Source organism: Ursus americanus, chromosome 14 (genome assembly GCF_024610735.1).
Source record: "Ursus americanus isolate L20-20 chromosome 14, mUrsAme1.1.p, whole genome shotgun sequence".
NCBI lineage: Eukaryota > Metazoa > Chordata > Mammalia > Carnivora > Ursidae > Ursus > Ursus americanus.
This window is the reverse complement of record NC_142140.1, coordinates 36,483,483-36,504,200: the sequence shown is the minus strand read 5'-3', so window position 1 is coordinate 36,504,200 and position 20,718 is coordinate 36,483,483. Positions and strand designations below refer to the sequence as shown.

At 43.5% G+C, this 20,718-nt stretch overlaps 1 protein-coding gene across 2 annotated transcripts in view; it reads right to left on the bottom strand.

Moving 5' to 3' along the window:
* The window catches only part of NEK4 (NIMA related kinase 4), a 34,504-nt gene extending 18,247 nt beyond the window's left edge, over positions 1 to 16,257 (bottom strand). The window contains exons 1-12 of one of the 2 annotated variants that reach the window (XM_045807330.2): positions 15,979 to 16,257; positions 13,877 to 14,143; positions 12,764 to 12,961; positions 12,250 to 12,357; positions 10,632 to 10,786; positions 8,599 to 8,740; positions 6,151 to 6,558; positions 4,023 to 4,193; positions 3,360 to 3,512; positions 2,619 to 2,685; positions 1,767 to 1,876; positions 568 to 656 (exon numbers count right to left, since the gene is read on the bottom strand). In XM_045807330.2, the coding sequence (XP_045663286.2) occupies positions 568 to 656; positions 1,767 to 1,876; positions 2,619 to 2,685; positions 3,360 to 3,512; positions 4,023 to 4,193; positions 6,151 to 6,558; positions 8,599 to 8,740; positions 10,632 to 10,786; positions 12,250 to 12,357; positions 12,764 to 12,961; positions 13,877 to 14,143; positions 15,979 to 16,071 (1,961 nt within the window). In that variant the 5' untranslated portion in view covers positions 16,072 to 16,257. The remainder of the gene's footprint in view (positions 1 to 567; positions 657 to 1,766; positions 1,877 to 2,618; positions 2,686 to 3,359; positions 3,513 to 4,022; positions 4,194 to 6,150; positions 6,559 to 8,598; positions 8,741 to 10,631; positions 10,787 to 12,249; positions 12,358 to 12,763; positions 12,962 to 13,876; positions 14,144 to 15,978) is intronic. The other variant, XM_045807332.2, reaches the window with a different exon arrangement.
* Positions 16,258 to 20,718: the final 4,461 nt, after the last annotated feature.

Genomic DNA, 20,718 nt, shown 5'->3' with positions numbered 1-20,718 from the left:
TAAATATATTCCACATGTCCAAGGTAGAGAAATGCATTAACATATTAAGGAGAGGCACGGAAGTTATAAAAAGACCCAAATAGAACTCCTGGAAATTAAAAATACAGTGTGTCGAATACATGAGATAGGATTAGCAGGCTAGATGCTATAGAAGAAAACAGTGAACCCAAAGACAGGGCAGTAGAATCTATCAAAAATGAAACAGAAAAAATGTCTAAAAAACACGAACACCATCAGTGAACTATGGGACAACTTTAAACAATCTAATATATACGTAATTAAAATCCTCAAGAAGGCAAAAGGGAGACCAAAAAAATTATGAAAAAGTAACAGTCAAAATTTTTGCAAATCTGATAAAAACTATAAACCAGAGATCTAAGAAGACATTCTATAAGAATTCTGAATAAAATCAAGATGTGTTCATCAGAAGAGATAGTTTTAGCTCTAACATGTACCAAAACTCATTTATAATGTTATTGATGACAGCACTACAGGTCTGAATACACATTTAGGACTAATCAAAATAGAAACTGTTTATGAGAGGAGACAGAAAAATAAGAATCTTACCGTTCCTTGGAATCCCCATCTGATTTATCAGCTGAACTTGTAGAAGAACAGAATTCATCCTCAGACAGACAGTGGATGAGTTTCCTTTCCTTTAATGTTTGGAAAAACAAAATTCCACATGACAACACAACCAGAACATAATACATGCAACACTCTTAGATGCGATGTCTAGACACAGTGTGCACCTGGGTCCAATTTAACAGGAAGGAAACTAATGATCTAAAAGTTGAAGTTACTTTACCCAAATGATGTCCCAGTTCACCCATAAAGTTCACGAGTGAACCCTGAAGAACATTAACGTAAAGTTTTACAAGGCCCTGGAAAGTCTCAGCTTGAAGAAATTTCCTTTCCAGAAGAGAGCAGGCAAACAGTTCTGGTACCCCAATTACTAAGCAGAGGGCTGGTAATCTAAGGAATTTTAAGCTAGATAAAATGCCACCTAAATAAAAGCAACCTCAGTTTGCTTATATCTGAGACTCTTTGTTAAAATACCTTAAAGGATTGCTTGATTTAATTATACACAAACCTTCCAACTTCGGAAAATGAAGAGGAATATCTTGATCAGTGAAACAAATTATTCACAGAATACTGTTAAAGCAACAAATCTTCCTTACTTTAAAAGCAGGAAGTTTCTATTTCTTTAAATAATTATATCCTCCCAGAAATAATGTCAAAAACCGCAACAGAGAAAAATGGATAATTATTCCCTGGGTATCATTACACAGAAAACGAACATTGGTGGAAACCTTGCAACTACCCATTTAGCCGCTAGATGTTGCCCCTGCCTCCTCCCTAGGCAAGAAGCTAAGGAACTCAGACACAAACAGGAAACTGAGCAAAGATAAGCAAATGAGACTAAAATTTGGCCAGGTAGGCAGGTATACTGGTTACACAACAGAATAAGCAAAATGTTGCCTAGTGGAAGCTCTCTGGAAGTCCTGTTTTAAACACTACCTAAAAAAAATAGTAACTAAGCTACCAACCGCTTATAAGAGCACCTAAAAAACTCATTCCTTTAACGGAGCAAAATACTCTTTTTAGTTATTATTCTCCAGTTCTCTCCCTTATCAAGAGTGAAAAAGTATAACTTAAGGCAGGGCCATCCTAGAAATCAACGGAGCTGGCGTTTACAAGGTTTCCTGTATTAGGCTCGCCAGATGTAGACCTGCCCCCCTTTTCCGTAGGACCGTGTAACGTACCCGAGCGGCAGTGCAGTCAGAAGACAACCGTTGGGCAGGGGGGGGCTGGCCTTCTTCTTGTGGCTTCCCGGGCCCCGATGCACTCAGAGAAGCTCTCCTCACTGAAGGGCCTGAAAAAGTGACCACCCCCAGCAGCAGTCTGTGGTGGGCTGGCCTCCACAGAAGAGGGCTTTACGGCAAGTGCCGGACTAGAAGTAACTCAGACAGCACACTCGTCCTCACTCATGTGTGACAACTCAGTTCAAACCTCAGTTCTAGGGCCACCAGCTCTGTGACCCTGGTCATGTTACGTAACCTCTCTAAGCCTCAGTTTCCTCGGCTGCAAAATGCAGATAGTGCTGCCTACCTTTGACAGTTACGGTAAACAGGAGATGAGATAACGTTCTTAAAATGCTTCCCATAATGCTTGAGCCACAGTCAGTCTATTCAATAAACAGAATCAGCTAGTACTGTCTTTAGATTATAGTAATAAGAATGATCGCAGCCCTCGGTCCAGGGCAGCACCATTCTCCCAGCTTCATCCCTCTGTTCCTGAGAAGACAGCCCCTCCTGACCCGCAGAATCTGAACACGGAAACAAATTAAACGCTCACTCCATTTCCTGTCTGAAATCTCCCAGAAGGGAATGCCACTCAAAGCCCTCTTGCTCTTGTTTTAATATCCTCTTCCTCTGACCCAACAGCCTATGCTGATTTATTTTAAAGGCCTAAGAAATTTCAAAAATTCTTCCAAATCTGTTTCCCAAATGGATCACTGATGCTGAAAATTCTTCACACCTCACAATCAGAACCAATGCTATATCCATAAGCCAAACCAACAACCTCCAATAGATGAAGGGAAGAGAAAACTTTACCTGAAGGGAGCACCTCTTCCTGTGACTGCTTTAGTCGCCTCCTCTCTCTTGCTGATAATGGTCGATCCTTTTAAAGAGAGTTAGTTACTTTCACTCCTACTCACTATCTTTGTAACAGCTGCAATGTTTGACATATCATCCAGCACTATAGGAAAGGCCCTGCACAGGTATTTAAAGGAGTGTCTGTTTGAAACCAATCCACATCACAGTTACAACTACTAGCTAGGAATGATCAGAACCCTCATTTCTGGTAAGTACTCATTTTTGGAAGGGCAAATGGAAATTTCACATTTCTTACATTCAGAATCTACTTAGTTTCCTTAATTAAGTGGAAGTGACCATCCCTGGAACTACAGATTCCATCCCTTTCAATAAAAGCTTCTGCTGAGAATCAAAAATTTGTCCCCTCTGTTGTTTGGCAAAAAGCAGGGCTAAGATGTTCTGTTTTGTTTTTAAGATTTTATTTATTTATTTGACAGAGATAGAGTGCGCATAAGCAGGGGGAGGGAGGGAGAGGGAGAAGCAGGCTCCCCACTGAGCAAGGAGCCCGTCGCAGGGCTTGATCCCAGGACCCTGGGATCATGAACTGAGCTGAAGGCAGGCGCTTAACCAACTGAGCCACCCAGGCGCCCCGGCTAAGATGTTTTAATACAAAAACTTCACAACATATGCAGGATTTTTACAACCAAAAAAGTTTTAAAAGAAGGTTGAAAAAAAAATCTAATATACACTCTCACAAACCTTTGATGATAACACCTCCCTGCTCCTCGAATAGCTCGCAGCAGACCCAACAGACACTCTACTTTGGTTTTCAGCATCTTTTTGTGTTAATATGACATCCATTTTTCCAACAGTGGGAAGAGAAGGCAAAAGTCGAGGAGGAGCTTCCTGGAACTTAAATAATTAAAAAGGGGGAAGTGGAAAATTATCAATTTCCTATATAGCCACCTACAAAGTTCCCTCACCAGTAAGTCTCCCTTGTATTTATTAATGATTTGCTCTCAAAAACTTCAAAACATTGCACTTTATTGGAAAGAAACTCTGCCAAAAGTGAATTACCATCTAAGAAGCTGATAGAGAGGGAGCTTGTGAAAGTCACTTCAAGAAATTAGGTGTCAACATGATTTTATGCAGAAGGAAGAAACTATTCATCAGTATAACACAGGAGGGATCAGAAATTTACTCTTGTTAGCTTATTCCCTTAACTCTCAAGATGTCCATTTTTGCTGGGGAAGAGAAAATCTTTACTCTTTTTCCAACTCCCTGAGATTTGAAAACTACTAGTTAGCATCTCCCCATTGCCACCCCTCTCCATATGTTTCCTGCATTTCTTACGTGCCTTTTTGGCAAGTGCTAATCATTCTAAACGAAGTCTATTTCCCAAGCAGCAGAACAATGACTTACTCCACGGAGCTCTCTGCTGACCTGTCTCTCTTCCCCACCGTGCTCGGGCTGTTCTCTTTTATTCTGTCGTCGCTGTCGAGAGAGGGAAGGCTCAGAGCCGGAGCTCTGTGGCTGTAAACCCGGGTGGGTTCTGTCTGGTTTTTCTGTAACACATTCACCAGCAACTTGATCCTTAGAGATAATAAAATAAAAACAAACAAAAAAGAAAACAGAATAATGAAATTCTTTTGAACTTCCAAACGGCCAAACTATTGTAAAATTATAACTGGAAATGAGGAGGAGTGTCTTTCTCAAAATGCATGCTCATTTGCAGTGCTGACAGGCAAAGACAAAATGCTGACATTGGTTACCCACATATTCTGGCTTTTTTAATCTTTTCCCAAATAAAGTACTTACTTTTTAAAAAAGATTTATTTATCTGACAGAGCAAGAGAGAGCATGAACGGGAGGGGCAGAGAATCCCAAGCAGGCTCCACGCTCAGGGCAGAGCCTGAGGCAGGGCTCGATCTCACAACCGAGATCTCAACCTGAGTTGAAACCAAGACTTGGACACTTAACCAACTGTACCACACAGGTGCCCCCAAATAAATAATTATATATATACATATTTTTTTTAAGATTTTATTTATTCACTTGAGACAGAGAGCTAGAGAGAGAGAGCGAGCATGAGGAAGGGGAGAGACAGAGGGAGAGGGAGAAGAAGACTCCCCGCTGAGCTGGGAGCCCGACCTCAGGACCCAGAGATCATGACTCGAGCTGAAGGCAGACGCCTAACCATTTGAGCCACCCAGGTGGCCCCCCTCAACAAATAAATAATTATTTTAATTAAACTACTCAGATTGTTACTAACTAGAAACTGCTGATATTTGATTTACATTTTTTAAAAAAACTTCTTTTCTGGGGTGCCTGGGTAGCTTAGTCCGTTAAGCAGCCGACTCTTGATTTCAGCTCATGATCTCAGGGTCATGAGATTGAGCCCCACGCTCCACATGGAGTCGGCTTGAGATTCTCTGAATATAATTTGAGAGCCAAGCAGAACAAGCAGGACACATAGTTTTATCCACAAAGTACTAAGAATTCCAGTGTCCAAAGAAAGTTTAAGACTTCAATCCAATGACTTTAAATGACAAAAGCATTATACTTGGACTTTTCCATAAAAACAAAAATTTATTTAAAACATTTCAATATAGGGGCGCCTGGGTGGCTCAGTCAGTTAAGCGTCTGCCTTCGGCTCAGGTCATGATCCCAGGGTCCTGGGATCAAGCCCCATGTCCAGCTCCCTGCTCAGTGGGGAGCCTGCTTCTCCTTCTCTCTGGCCCTTTCCCTGCTTGTGCACGCACGTGCTCACTCTCTCTCCCTCTCTCTCAAATAAATAAAATCTTTTAAAAAGATAAAAATAAAATATTTGATTATAAATGTATGAAATAGTTTTTTTATATCTTATATGAAAGATCAAATATAAAAATATATTTAATATATCAAATTTAACTATTTTAGCATGGATTATAAAAATAGTTAAAATACATCTTAAATATGTTTTTAGAATATTTTACATATAAAAATGAAAAGGTCACCAAATGTTCTGGCTTTCTGTCTAATCCTTAGCTATTACCCTGTTGCCATGTTTCATCTAACTTACACTTCTTTCCAAGTTCAAGTAGAAGTTTTAACTTTTAAATTTACTCAGAACAGTCTCTTAGTATCAAAATCCTTTTGCTCCTTTCCTTTTCTTCTTCTCTTCCTTCCCCTTTGGTTTCAACACATAAAATACTTTTTTTTATTCCTTAAGAAATAAGATCAATCACTAACTTTCCAAGCGCAAGAAGAAATGTGATGTTACCTGCTTGGCGGAACTACCTATCCATGTGGAGGTCTAAGGAAGAGCAACAAAGAAATGGGAGAAAACATACAAATAGCAAGCTTCCACCAAATACCCTATGGTGGGCACAAGGCACCCAAGAATCCTGCGGGTCCTATCCTTTGGCTTCTGTTATGTTTAAAGAGGCACACAGAATAACTGATTTTCCTAAAATGCCAACTAGAACACAATAAACGCCACATTCCACATCTTCGTAACCGCGCTTTCCAGTTTTCTCTCTGAAACCAGCACCTCATGCATATCACTCACCTGCTCTTTCGGCTTTTGGTCTTGGTTGAGGGGCCGCAGAGGTCTCACTGGGTCATCATTCCTTTCCCCAGTGACATCACCAGAGGACGATGTGGGAATTAGGTTTCGCGGTTGAGGGCTGGGCTCAGTACCATCCTGCAGCTTCCCCTTCACTTGAGAAATACTGCATTTACCTTCTAGCTCCTTAGAGGCATCTAAGTGTCTTAGCTGATTCTCCCGAACTAAGCCGTCGCTCAGTGAATCCCTTCTTTCTGCGGGTAAGATGTCAATTTTCACTTTACTGATCGTGGCTAGTGATTCTGAGGTATTGCTCACGTCTGGTTTGCAGCTGTGGCCTTTCAGACTTGCTGGTGTCTTCAAGGGGCCAGTGACTGTGGGTTTCTCCTGGGACAAACATTTGTCTTCACCCTGATGAAAATATGCTTCCAACTTATTACAGCCCTCCTCACACCACATAAAATCAACTCAAAAAGGTACAGCAGGTTCCTCAGAAAGTTAAACATAGAATGACTACATGACCCGGCAATATCACTCCTAGGTAAATACCCCAAAGAACTGAAAGTAGGGACTCAAGCAGATACTTGCTGACCAATGTTTATAGCAGCATTATTCACACTGGCCAAAAGGTGGAAACAACCTAAATGTCCATCAGCAGATGAAGGGATAAACAAAATATGATATGCACATAACAATGGAATATTATCAGCCATAAAAAGGAATGAAGTACTGGTACATGCTACAACATGGATGAGCCTTAAAAACACGCTAAATGAAATAAGCCAGACACAACAGGACATACTATATGATCCCACTCATCTAGAACAGGCAAACTCATAGAGACAGAAAGTAGATTAGAGGTTACCGGGGCCTGGAAAAAGGAATAACAGGGAACTATTGCTTAATGAGTACAGAGTTTACTTGGAGTGATGAAAGGGTTTTGGAAGATAATGGTGATGGCTGCACAATATTGTGAGTGTAGTTAAGGCCACTGAATTGTAGGCTTAGAGGTGGCTCAAAATGGCAAGCTCTAGGGCGCCTGGGTGGCACAGTTGGGTAAGCATCTGACTCATGGTTTCGGCTTAGGTTGGGATCTCAGGGTTGTGGGATCAAACCACACACTGGGCTCCGCACTCAGCATGGAGTCTGCTTGAGATTCTCTCTCTCTCTGCCCCTCCTGCTTGTGCTCTCTCTCTCTATATATATATATATCTCTCTCTAAAATAAATATTTTTTAAGAATAGCAAATTCTATGTATATCTATGTCACCACAATAAACAGAAAATTAAAAAATTTAAAAACGAATCAACAACCTAAATATAAGAGCCAGAATTATAAAACTCCTAGAAGGAAACACAGGCATACATCATCATGAACTTGGATTTGGCAAGGAATTCTTAGATATGACATCAAAAGCACAAGCCACAGAAGAAAAAACAGATAAAACTGGGCTTCATCAAAATTAAAAGCTTTTGTGCAAAAAGGGACATTATCAAGAAAGTGACGAGCCAACCTAGAGCATGAGAAGAAATATCTGTAAGTCATGTATCTGAAAGGATCTACTGTGCAAAAGTTCTTAGAAGAACTCTGAGAACTCAACAACAAAAATACAAAAAAACCCAACTAAAAAGTGGGCAAAGCGCTTAACAGACATTTCTCCAGAGAAGGAATACAAATGGCCGAGAAGCTTGTGCGAAGATGCTTTGTTGTTAGTCATTAGGGAAACGCAGGTCAAAACTACACTGAGATACCACCTCACGTTCACTAGGATGGCTAGAAGCAGAAAAGCAGAAAATCACAAGAGTTGGTGAGGTTATGGAGAAACCGGAGCTCTTGTGCACTAGCTGGTGGGAAAGCAAAATGCAATCATTCTGGAAAGCAGTGTGTTGGCTGTTCAGAAAGTAATTCTAGAACTACCACCCGACCCAGCAATTCCACTCCTAGGTATATATCCCAAAAGCACTGAAAACAGGGACCCAAAGACTTGTACCCAAATTTTCATACCAACAGCCAAAAGGTGAAAACAACTCAATATCCACCAATGAATGAACGGATAAGCAAACTGTGGTGCACACGTACAGTGGAATATTACTCAGACATAAAAATAGAGTACATACATGCTACCGCAAAAACATCACGCTCAGTGAAAGAAGCCAGACGCGAAAAGTCACATATTGTGATTCCGTTTACATGAAATACTCAGAACAGGCAAATCCACAGAGACAGAATACACATTGGGTTGCCAGGGGCCAGGTGGAGGAGAGAATGAGGATGACCACTCAATGGCTCGGGGCTTCCTTCTGCGGTGACACGGAATGTTTTGGAACTAGACAGAAGTGGTGGTTGCACGACACTGTGAATGCAGTTAATGGTTCACTGTAAAATGGTTGACATCATGTTATACCATCTGCTTCAATAACCTATCGTTTTAGTAGTTTCTAAAATACACACCATTACATATGTCTTGGGGCCCTCAGAAGACTGTGGCTGGAGGGGAGCTACTTTATGACTCGATTCGGCATTTCCAGAGACCACTGCAGCAACAGGCTTTGATTTAGAGTCGCCATTTTTAATATTACTTTTGGAGGTTTTTCTTTATGAGGAAAAAAAGGAAAAAAATATTATCAGTATAGTGAAGATGAAAGGTTTATACATATCTGAGGAAATGTGTATATGTATTATAAAAACTGTTCCATTTAGAGAAAATCGTTTTCTGAAAACCAGGGGGCATTCCGCAAAACACTGGACTAGTACTCCTCAAAATCAGTCAAGGTCATGAAAAACCAAGAAAGTGAGAAACTTGGTTGACTGAGGAGACAGGAGGACTAAATGCAGTATGGTGTCCTGGATTGGGTCCTGGACGAGGGCCAAATAAAGTCTGGAGTTTAGTCAACGATCAGGTACTGCTGCTGTTTTCTTAGTTCTGCCAAATGTATCATGGTAATGTAAGATGTTTATGATAGAAGCTGGGGGAGGGGTGTACAAAACTCTCTGTAGGATCTCTGCAACTTGTCCGTAAATACAAGATTATTCCACCATAAAAAATCAACGAGAAATTACCTCATGTACAGAAGAACCAGCACAATTTTCAAGTTTCACATATGTGTAATTATACCACAAATGCTTTGCCCAATTTGAGAGTAAAAATGACTGGTGTGCTCAGCCTGGACTTGAAGAATAAAAGTGTACAGGATTACTATCCCCAACTCCTTTAGGGTGACATTTCTACAACTGAGCTAACTCACAGGGAATTCAACAGGGGCATAGATAAGTGCTGTGGAAGGCCAAAGGTCTGTTTGGTGCAAATTATAGACTGTAAATAAAAAGATGGTTTTTCTTTATCCCCCGGGGCCTCTCTAGTATTACTCTTATTTTTTTGTTTTAAAGATTTTATTTATTTATTTGAGAGAGAGACAGCCAGCGAGAGAGGGAACACAAGCAGGGGGAGTGGGAGAGGAAGAAGCAGGCTCCCAGCGGAGGAGCCTGACGTGGGGCTCGATCCCAGAACGCTGGGATCACGCCCTGAGCCGAAGGCAGACGCTTAACAACTGCGCCACGCAGGCGCCCCTCTAGTATTACTCTTAAATCTAACATGTCACAAGGCAGAGACCATGTAGCTCTTAGATCCTGGAACAGCAGTTTAGTGAAGGTAACCCCTGCAAGTCAAAGAAAGAAACTGTTCTCTAGAGAAATATGAGTCAAGAGGGAAACTTTTGGAAGCTCTCAGAAATTTGAGCGCTTACTTTTTAATCTCACATAGTACATAATATAACAGGCTTCTTAGATAATCTCATTTTCATATGGTTTTTAAAACATATATCCTTTTGAAAGAATCATACTTGATATGTCTTGGAACCCTCTGAGGAATGTAGAAGTGATTCTCTAAATGGTCTTCTAGAGTTCTGACTTTATCAATTATGTAAATCTCAACATATGCCCTAATCGTGCAATTTTCCTTCATGTTTAAAAAAACCCGCCACAGGGGCACCTGGATGGCTCAGTCCGTGGAGCATCTGACTCTTGATTTCAGTGCAGGTCATGATCTCAGGGTCCTGAGATCGAGCCCCACGTCGGGCTCTGCACTGGGTGTGGAGCTTGTGTTAAGATTCTCTCTCCCTGGGGCGCCTGGGTGGCACAGCGGTTAAGCGTCTGCCTTCGGCTCAGGGTGTGATCCCGGCGTTATGGGATCAAGCCCCACATCAGGCTCCTCTGCTACGAGCCTGCTTGTTCGTCTCCCACTCCCCCTGCTTGTGTTCCCTCTCTCGCTGGCTGTCTCTATCTCTGTCAAATAAATAAATAAAATCTTAAAAAAAAAAAAAAAAAAGATTCTCTCTCCCTCTTCCTCTGCCCCTCCTCCCTTCTCTCTCTCTCTCAAAATAAATAAATAAATAAAACTTCCCCATAAATTCTACATATGAGAATTCTAGAAGCTACCTTCTTTTATTCACCTATTTAGCCATCTATCTGGAAGGGAAGTATCTTACGCCTTTGTGGCCTCCAGAAACAGAGAGATTTGGTGCTTTATGTAAGGCTGCCTCAGGATGCTCCTCACGGAGGGTCTTTCCTCGGGCCTCTTGCTCAGCATTGTTCTTATCAGTTCCGCCAGCTCTGGGCTATATTCTTTTGGCATTGGTGGCAGCTACAAAGAGAAATAATATCACAATGATGACTCTGGTCTTGTGAAACAAAGTATAAGGAAAAAGTAGATGTCTCCCAATATTTCTTTAAAGTCATTATCCACAGGAGCAGAAAAGAGCCAGCACACAGGAAGCTTACTAGAGTCCTGTGTCATAGCAGCAAGTTGGGAGACTGTAAAAGTATATCCTTCAAACCAGCAGTCCCACTTGAGGACTCCCTCCTTCAGAAATCAGAGCATGAGTTCCTAAAGACTTATGGACCAGCACAGTCACTGCAGCATTGTTCTTACAGCAGTAAACAACTGGAAACAAATATCTATCCATAGCATAGCTTACGGTACATCCTTCTAATAAAATGATAGGCAGCTTCTTAAAAAATATGACAGGTACCGAACTGGAAAGATGTCCCTTATATATTAAGTCAAAAAAGTAAGCTGCATGCCAATATGTACCGCCTGATTCCATCTCGGTTACTCTTTAAAGGCGCCTGTGTGCATATGTGCACATACACACCCGGACTGAGAGATACACACAGACAGGAAAATGCTGGGAAGGCTACGCACAAAATTCCTAGCAATGGTGATCTCCAGAGGATAGAAAGATAAAAGGAGAGGAGAATTTCACTCCTTTCTTGTTTGTCTTAAGTAGTGGAATTACGGGTGCATTTTACTTTTTTTGTGTTTTTCAATATTTTGAAATTAAGAAAGTGAGTCTTGGCATAGTATTAAAATCAGCAGGTAGTTTACAGCTTTAAAACTTCATGGTGTGTAGATGACGAACACTGCAGAAGACAACTAGCCTCAACATATAAACGTGGTCCCTCTGGTGTCTATGTTGTACCCAACGCTTTCTGCAGTTCTTAACTGGCTACCTGTAATTGTGAGAAGGGGCACCACCATCAGAGCAGACCCGTTTTTATGTATTTCTCCCCCTCCTCCTCCTCCTCCTCCTCCTTATTATTATTATTACTATTTTACATTGTTGCAAAGTGTCTTCCAATCGCCAGGCACTGTTGTTGTTGTTGTTGTTATTATTATTATTATTACTATTACTATTTTACATTGTTGCAAAGTGTCTTCCAATCACCAGGCACTGAGCAAGCTGGGGATGGAATGGGTACTTTGCCCAGAGTGGACTCATTTTAGATGGGGCTCATTTAACCACAGCTGCTCAGGAGAAGCTACCAATATCCTCTCAGGGCACCTGAACATCCTGTGGTTAGAAGGCAACGGTTTTCAAAAAGCCAATTCTTCAGAACCCTTAAGCCACCTTCACAAATTAATATTAAAAAACGATCGATCCCTTCTCTTTCTAGTTTAATCTTCCCCATAGAAGGGGCCTACCACCCTTACCTATCCACCCGACATCAATGATGACTCATTTTTGCTAATAGCTACTTACAAAGCGGCATTAAATTAACCTTGCTCCAAATACTAAAAACAATTAGTTTCAGAATATTCTTTACCTTTCCTTCAATAATCCGATAAACTAAAGAATTCATGTCTTTTGCATTGAAAGCATGCTTCAGGGTGGCCATTTCATAAACACAGCATCCCAGAGCCCAAACATCCGACTAGAAGAGAAAAACAGTAAAGAGTCAAATGTTAGAATGCCTTACTGACGTTTTTCCTCTGAAAAAAAACAAAACAACACAAAACAAAAAACATTTTGGGGCGCCTGGGTGGCTCAGGCAGTTAAGCATCTGCCTTTGGCTCAGGTCATGATCCCAGAGTCCTGGGATCGAGCCCTGCATTGGGCTCTCCGCTCAGCAGGAGCCGGCTTCTCCCTCTCCCTCTGCTGGTGCTCGCTCTCACGCGCTCGGTCTCTCTCAAATAAATAAAGAAATAATCTAAAGAAAAACCAAAAAACATTTTCCTTAAGCCGATTCGCAGAGAATTCCTCTTTCTATCTGATGGGTTCTGAAGTTATGAGTACTGTCCTAGAGACAGGGTGAGCTGGCATACGCAGCTCAATCCTACCTTATAGTTGTAAGGTTTGTTTGAAAACAATTCAGGGCTCATGTAGTAGGGTGTGCCGATGAGGGTGCTAGCCATGTCACAGTGGTTCTCTAACACTCGAGCAATTCCTAGGTCACCCACTTTGATGATGTTTGTTCTTGTTAGGAAGACATTTTGAGTTTTCAGATCTCGGTGAAGGATGTGTTTTTCATGTAAATACTGAGGAGAGAAATAAAACTTCATTAAATATAAGAACACTCATCTACTTATTTATTCCTGACTTCTTACACACCATCAACAATCGCATGAGTGAAAGAGTCTCAGTCACCTAAATGACTAAACGCTGTTTTATCATCTCTGAATGAGAAGTCTGATTTACAGCTTTCCAAAGCAAGAAATTAAGTTCTATGCGTTAATTTGCCCAGTATCCTTCACAGCTGTTCCCTGATACCTTGACAATTTTACCATTTAGCATTAAATGGATCCAGTTAAAAATACACTTCTAAACTCCCACTGAAGGGAGAAAGACAACTTGTACAGCATCAGATGCGCATTCCCCTCAGACTCATGAAATCTTCGGCTTAATAATATTTTCAAATATAACAAGATCACTTTTATTTAGACAGAGTATCTTAAAATTTACACACAGTCAATCCATTCTGGACAAGTCTGCCCAGTTCCAGAGTGGTATTTCATAAACAGTCTCACATTTGAATATGTGTATATTCAAACACAGACATGTTTTGTATTTCCACTCACTCTGCCACAGCAGGGTTAAAGCCCACCTCCCCACAGTTTAAGCATATTAATTAGGCCAACCACCTTTCAGTAGGACATAGCTGACCAGCTGATGACAGACATGGTCATTTTTTGCTTTGTCGACTCAGGGCCCTTAAAATTGATTTTGCTATAAATATTAAACGAACAGAGAACTGGCATCCCCTACAAACTGAAATCCATGTCTAGTTCAACACAGACATCACTCATTCAGAAATACTCTCACGCTATAGCGAGGGATTGGGTCCACTTCATAAATGGATTTTTCTTCACGTAAACATTTGGGGAAGCATTTCCTAAAGTCCACCTGCCATCCCCATCACCTGGAGCAAGTGGAATGCTGTGTCTGGACAGTACCTGCAGAGCCATAGCGATCTGAACAAACCATTCCACCACCTGACTCTCAGGCAGAAGCTGCCCCTTCTGTTCTTTGAGCTTTCGGTACAGATCACCTCCTTCACAGAAGCCCATGACGATGTACAGCAGACCGTCGCCTCCCTCCCACGACTCCTTGTAGGTGACAATATTAGGGTGCTTCAACTGAGACAAGAGCTGAGCTTCCTGTTCAGCAGCTCGCCGCTCTCGGCTGGAGGCATTTCGGAGGTTCAGCTTTTTGATGACATACTACAGAGAAAACACATGATTTTACAATGTGCAAATAAGCACACAGTTTTATAAGTTCAGAATATTTAAGGGTTCTCCTGACTGTCCTCAAAACCAACCTCCTGGAGCCTGTCAGATAACCTATTCGTTCTGCTATTCACAAAGCACAAAACTGGGGAAAAGATTTGCTGTAATTTACTGATATTTTCAACAGGTTAGACTTAAAACAGGCTGGAGGATCACAAAAAATGTATTATACTTTCCACCTGCATTTTATAATTAATGGCTAAAAAATGAGTCCATGTTAACATACAACTGTATCAATCATAAAGCCTGTGGTAGAGATTCCTTAACCTCTAAGATCCCCCTACAAAGGTATGTAATATAAGGCTTGAAAATACATCTGCAGACAGAACAGGACCATAGACTGCACTGGATACTCAAAGGGACCCATGGCCTAATAAGCTTAAAAATCACTGAGTCTCAACATTAAAAATTATTCCCACTTATGGGGCGCCTGGGTGGCTCAGTTGGTTAAGCATCTGCCTTTGGCTCGGGTCAGGATCCCAGGACCTGGGATCAAGCCCCACATCAGGCTCCCGGCACAGCGGGGAGCCTGCTTCTCCCTCTCCCCTCTGCTCATGCGTGCTCTCTCTCACTCTCTCTCTAGCAAATAAATAAATAAATAAAATCTTTTAAAAAATTATTCCCACTTAAAAAAAAAATCAACATCCCCTGACACCTAATACATTGCCCACAACCAATTAATAGTCCATACAATTCATTCAACAACAAGCATATATATAAACGTGCTTTGTAAATTATAAACTACTGCTCAAATGTGCGGGGCTATGACTACCATCAATACCCCATCCTCTACTCAAACAATCCAATGACACCATCCCATCCCTCTATTGCTACTGAATAAATGTCTTAAACCTGAGCTTGTGTTCCAGGCAGAGCTACCAGCACCTGACACCAGGCAGAATAGGCAACAGGGCCTTATACTTGGGAGGGACAACTCTTTTCAGCTTGCCCGGGGCACTGCCACGGTCCTGCTGTAATTATTAATAGTGCCTCCTTCCAGTTTCGAAATTGTCCCAGTTTGTATGATACATGATATGGTCACCCTACTTATAAACCATTTTAAAGAACTGACTCATCATCCTGAGGATTGTAGGATAAAGTGCTTTAAAGAAAGGAGCGACAACATTCGCTGTAAGTTTTAGAAGGATTGCTGAGATGGCAATGAAAGTGATGGATTGAAGAGCGAGGATCCTGGAGGCCATGGCCACAGCTCAGCTAAAGATAATGATGTCCTGGATTGGGGTGGTCCAGTGGAGATAGAGAAGAGGCCTCCCGGCTTAGTGAACAGATGAATGGGGGCAGTGGTGTGTGTCAAGAATGACACTTGGGTATGTCCAGCTTGGGCAACTGGATGGTTGGTGGTGCTACTCACTGAAATGGGGACCGTGAAAGCTTTGGCGGGAAGGTTATGAGTTTTAAGCGAGTCCAGTAGTCTCCAGCTGAGATGTATGGGGCCCTTCATCCAAAGAGGAATACCTGCCGGGCGCTGTGTTAGACTGTGGGAAAGAATGATCTCACGGAATTGTCAAGAGTGGAGAAGGTGTGTAGATCGAGCAAGACAATTAATACTATCAAGAAGAACTACAGGAGTTTGGGGCGCATATTACAGTAAGGCCTGGCCTACTCTTAGTAGGATGGAACGGTTTCCCTGAAGAAGTGACATCCGAGGTTGAGTTCCCTTCAGACCACCCGGAGCCTAATCTTTGGACGGCGGCCTTCGCAAACGGCTGCCTGCCCTCCACCCCCTGCCGGGCCCCAACCCCGCCGACCTGCCTGCCGTCCCGCCGGTGCCTCACGAGCGTCACCTCCCCGTAGCTGCCCCTGCCCACGACCCGCAGGTAGCAGTAGGCGGCCAGGGACATGTTCCCGGCGCCGGCCCAAAGCTGGGATGCGGCGGCAGAGGCGGCCAGGGTCGCGGGCCGCGGCGGGAGACCCCGCTCATGCCCAAGAGGCCGCGGTGCTGGCGGCTGCTGAGACTGTCGGGCCCCGACGCGAGCTCGGAGGCTGGGCCCACAGCGACGCCGCTGCCATAGCGATCCCGGCCAGCGCAGCCCCGCGCATGCTCCCGCGGCCCGGAAGCATCCACCACAGAGCCGAAGCGGCAGGCTGCCAGAGCGGTTCCGCCATCCAGGAGGACCGGCCATAGAGCCCAGGCTCGGACGGCCAGAGCGACACCGTTGGTCCTGGCGCGCGCACCTTCTGCCTCAGTTCCACCGCCGAGAACTTCCGGGTTGCCGGGAACAATAAAATAATGGAAGCTTCCACGTATTGAGCACGTACTTGATATAAGCGCTTTGAAAATATTCGTCATTCATTTTACAAGTAATTTTATTAACCGCATACCATGGGCCAAACCGACAAAGTCCCTCTCCTCCTGAGGCTCCCATTCTAATCGAGGGATGACAGACTAGATTCTACAAGTAACATTTGTTATTATCGCACGATGGTTAATGTATGCATCTAGCAATCCATCTTATTTTTTATGCATTTCAAAAGCAACTGAAGATATCAGTACACTTCATCCCTAAAAGCTTCATCTGGTGCATTAAGAAATGGAAAGGACTCTCATATCCTCCAAACCCCTGCACCGTGGTGACTTGACCAAATTCTGGCACGGTTTTTAACAGCTTAAGGTAGTGTCCGTAGGCGGACCCTTCTTAAAAGACCCAGGTGTGAAAGCTCAAAGGTGCTAAAAGTTTATTTGATCCAACTGACATTTCCCTTCCTTTTCCTAGAGCATTTACCTAAAAGACCTCACAATTGAAAATCCTTCCTATGTCCCTATTAGATACGTGTGTAACTCCGATTGTCTTTCTCAAGGACCTGAAATCCATTCTTTTGAAATGTAAGATTTGCCTACATCCAAGAACCAATTTTTGCCCAGTTGGGGGCAATATCGCCCCGCTGAGAATGGGTAATGTTAAAGAACAGAAATTCAACTAAGTAAATTTGAAGAGCTGATTGATTTTATTAAGTGATTCATGATTCAGGCATCACCGTGTCTAGCAAGTAAAGAGATACTCTAAGGAATTGTTCAAAATGAAAAGTTTTTACTGGAAGGAAGGCAGAGCAAGGAAATTATTACTGGAAAAAAAAAAGAAAAGAAATAACTTTCAGTTTATTACTGAAAGTTTCAGGCCAGGGCATCTTCTTTTTTGGGGGGAAGAGAATGGCAGGGTTTTTAATTGTACAGATTATCTCACTAGTGCTGATCAGGAAATTTCAAATTAGAAGGTCACATTCTTGGGTTTGGTTGAAACTGTATTTAAGTCTTGGTTTGCTGTTGGGGGTAGGTGAGGGGGCATATGACTCCATCTGGGGCTTGTTGTTTCTTTTTTAATAATACTATTGCCCCCAGAAAGTTAATTCATGCTTTTTCCCAGTTAATCCCCATTCCCCTCTTAGAGACAAGTACATTAGCATTTTTAATCCTTGCATCAACTCTGTGAAGCTGATACTATTATCATCCTCATTTTACAGTTAAGGAAATTCAGTCTCTGGTAAGTTAAGAAACTCATGTTAACGGAGAGAATAAATTAGAGTCAGCATTGCTAACAGAGTTCTTTAAAATGGAGCCAGGAGGACATTGAGGACATTGAGGAAATGGAGCTGATGCATGTCTTCTGTCTCAAATTCTCAGAATTTTTGCTGAACTCAGCTAAAAGCCAAAGCATCTGCTACATGGTAAAATGGACATAAATGGACTTTCTGCCTAACACTAGCCCTGGCAATCAATCACATATAGATTAGTGTGGCTAAAGCTATACCAGCAACAATCACATTTTGTTCAAAACCACTTATGTAAATGCCCTCTTTCTTCTTTAAAAACTCTGAATTCCTTTGTCTCTCCAGAATTTGTTTTTGATTCTGGTGGAATCTGTGTCTCCTGGCTTGCAATCCCTAAGACCCCAAATAAACGCACATATTTTATTTTGCAGCTTGCAATTTTGTCTTTCCTTGGTCAACACTCAAAACAACATTCTGGAAGGCTTATGGCACACTCACTCCTAAAACCCCTATAGTTACTTGGCCCCACATGCCTTCAAGAAAGCTTCCTGGAAAGTGACTCAGATTTCTTAGAGGCCTTTCTTAGTCTTCATCCATCCCACTTCCCCTCAGTAGCCTTTGCCCCTCTGGTGAGTCCTCTCCTTTCTTGGTTTCTAGAACTTTTCTGGTTCTCCTACTCCTCCTGTCCACTCCTGTTCTTTTGAATTCTCATGATTCCCTCAGGTTTGAGGTTCTCCAAGGTTCTGTACTCTGCTCTCTGCTTTTTACCTCTTCCAACTTGCTCTTCTTCAAACCTATCATTCACTCTGTAGACATTCAGTGTGGGCCTGCATGGTGCAAGTCTAGTGCCCTCCCCTGGAAGCGCAAAGTGAACAAGACAGACAAAGTCCTGCCCCTGTAGGGCTTACAGCTGAAGACAGAGGTGATCATTAATCCATGAAGCACGCTAATATGTTATCTTTGCCAACCGAGGTCAGTGCCATGCTGAAAGGTCACCAGGCCCAGCCCGGGCATCCAAGGGAGGTTGTCCCAAGCAATCACTCCTGAACCGAAGTTTTAAGGAAAACTTTCTTCAGGTGAAGGAAGCACCATACGCTAAGGCTCAATGGACTTATTTTGTGACTTCACCTCCGCAGTTCAGTGTGAACTCAGCACTGGGCCGGCTCTGCCTACCTCAAGACCCCAACCCCAGCAGTTGACATGGGCCTGGCACACAGCACGTGTGAATGGAGATGAAGTGGGGCTGATGAATGAATGAGTGAAAAAGTGCCTACAGAGATTAGAAAAAAGTCTGTGTGGTTGAAGCTGAGAGATCCGGGGTGGGGGGCATGGCTGGGTGAGATGGAGGGGTCAGCAGGGGCCAGATCACTCAGGACCTGGAAATGTGTAAGACAGAGAAAGGTCTCAAGCAGATCAATGTATGTATGTATGTATGTATGTATGTATGTATGTATTTTTCTTACGATTTTATATATTTCTTTGTCAGAGAAAGAGAGCACAAGCAGGGGGGTGGCAGGCAGAGGGAGAAACAGGCTTCCCGCTGAGCAGGCAGCCTAACATGGGGCTCGGTCCCTGGATTCTGGGATCACGACCTGAGCCAAAGGCAGACGCTTAACCAACTGAGCCACCCAGGCGCCCCCAGATCAACGTTTTTAAATGCTGACTCCGGCTTCCGCCGGAGAGTACGCTGTAGGAGTAGGGTGGAGGTAGGGGGAGCAGCCATGCAGGTGAGAGATGAGGGTGGCTTGGACTTGGTGGCAACAGGGAATTTGGAGAGAAGTGAATGGATTATAAAAATATTTAGAGAGTCAGAGGTGGGTGGTGAGGGGTGGGGAGTCTAGGGGCAGAAGCCACGCAGAATGCCACCCAGCTTTCTGGTGTGGATGCCTGGATGGACGGTGGTGGACACCTTCACTGGGGTGGGCAACAGGAAGGGAAGACCAGGCTTGGTGGTGGAGTGCAGGAGGGGGAGAGAAAGTCATGAGTTCAGTTTGGACATATCTGATTGAGCTCTGAGCAAATCAAGCAGGCAGCTTGCTGTATGGGTGGAACTCAGTGCAGGTCTGAACTGTCCCATGTCCTAGGTGCCATCCGTTTGCACCAGCAGCACAGCCCCCCCCCCCAGGCCATCAGACGCAATCCTCTGCAGCCTTACCTGCTTTCTGTCCACCCATCCACCACCTTCCACAAGCACAGGGTGAGTCAGCCTCTCCTCTTCATCTGTGACATGGGAGCAGTAATGGTATCCAACTCCTGGGGGAGTTGTGAGCAGTGCTTGAGGTAGGACACAAAAGACATTGAGAGCTGGCCAGGCAGTAGTCACTTTTAGCTCTGCCCATACCCACAAGCCACACAAATGTATTTCTCGAACCTTCTATGGACGAAGCTTGGTGTTGGCCATCTCCCAACAGTCCAGTCTCGATCTTTCCACGCCCCTGCTCAAATCATCTTTAGTGTTTTCCACCCAAAAGATGGGCCCCTTTCAGACCTCTGTGCCAGGCTGGTCAAACCACTCCCGAGCCTCTTTCGCCACCCTCGTCATCAGGTCCTGCTTCCATGACGCAGACAACTGCACCTTCCCCAAGCATGCTTCACACCTATCCACCCACCTTCTCTCCCTGTCCTTCCTCCTCCCCCGCCCAAGGGCTGCTCTATTTCCCAGGCGCCTCCTCCAAGAGACTTCCCCTAAGCCCGACGGGAGTGAGCTCGGCCTCTCCCAGATGACTACAGCTTCTTCGTGCTCCTCTTTAGCTTCTGACACTCTGACACTCACTGGGCTTCCTTTGAGTTCTCTGGCTCCTTTTCCCAATGCATCAGCTCACTGAACACAGCGAGGCACTCGGGTTCATCACTGTGTTCTGGTGCCTGGCACCATGCCCAACCCACCAAGGGCTGAGTTGAGGCTCGTGCAGGAGATCAACAGAACCTCAAATGCAATTTCATGTCGATCCATCTCATCTTCCGCAAAGGCCAGAAAACAGGCCAGAAGGTCATTCTGGCCT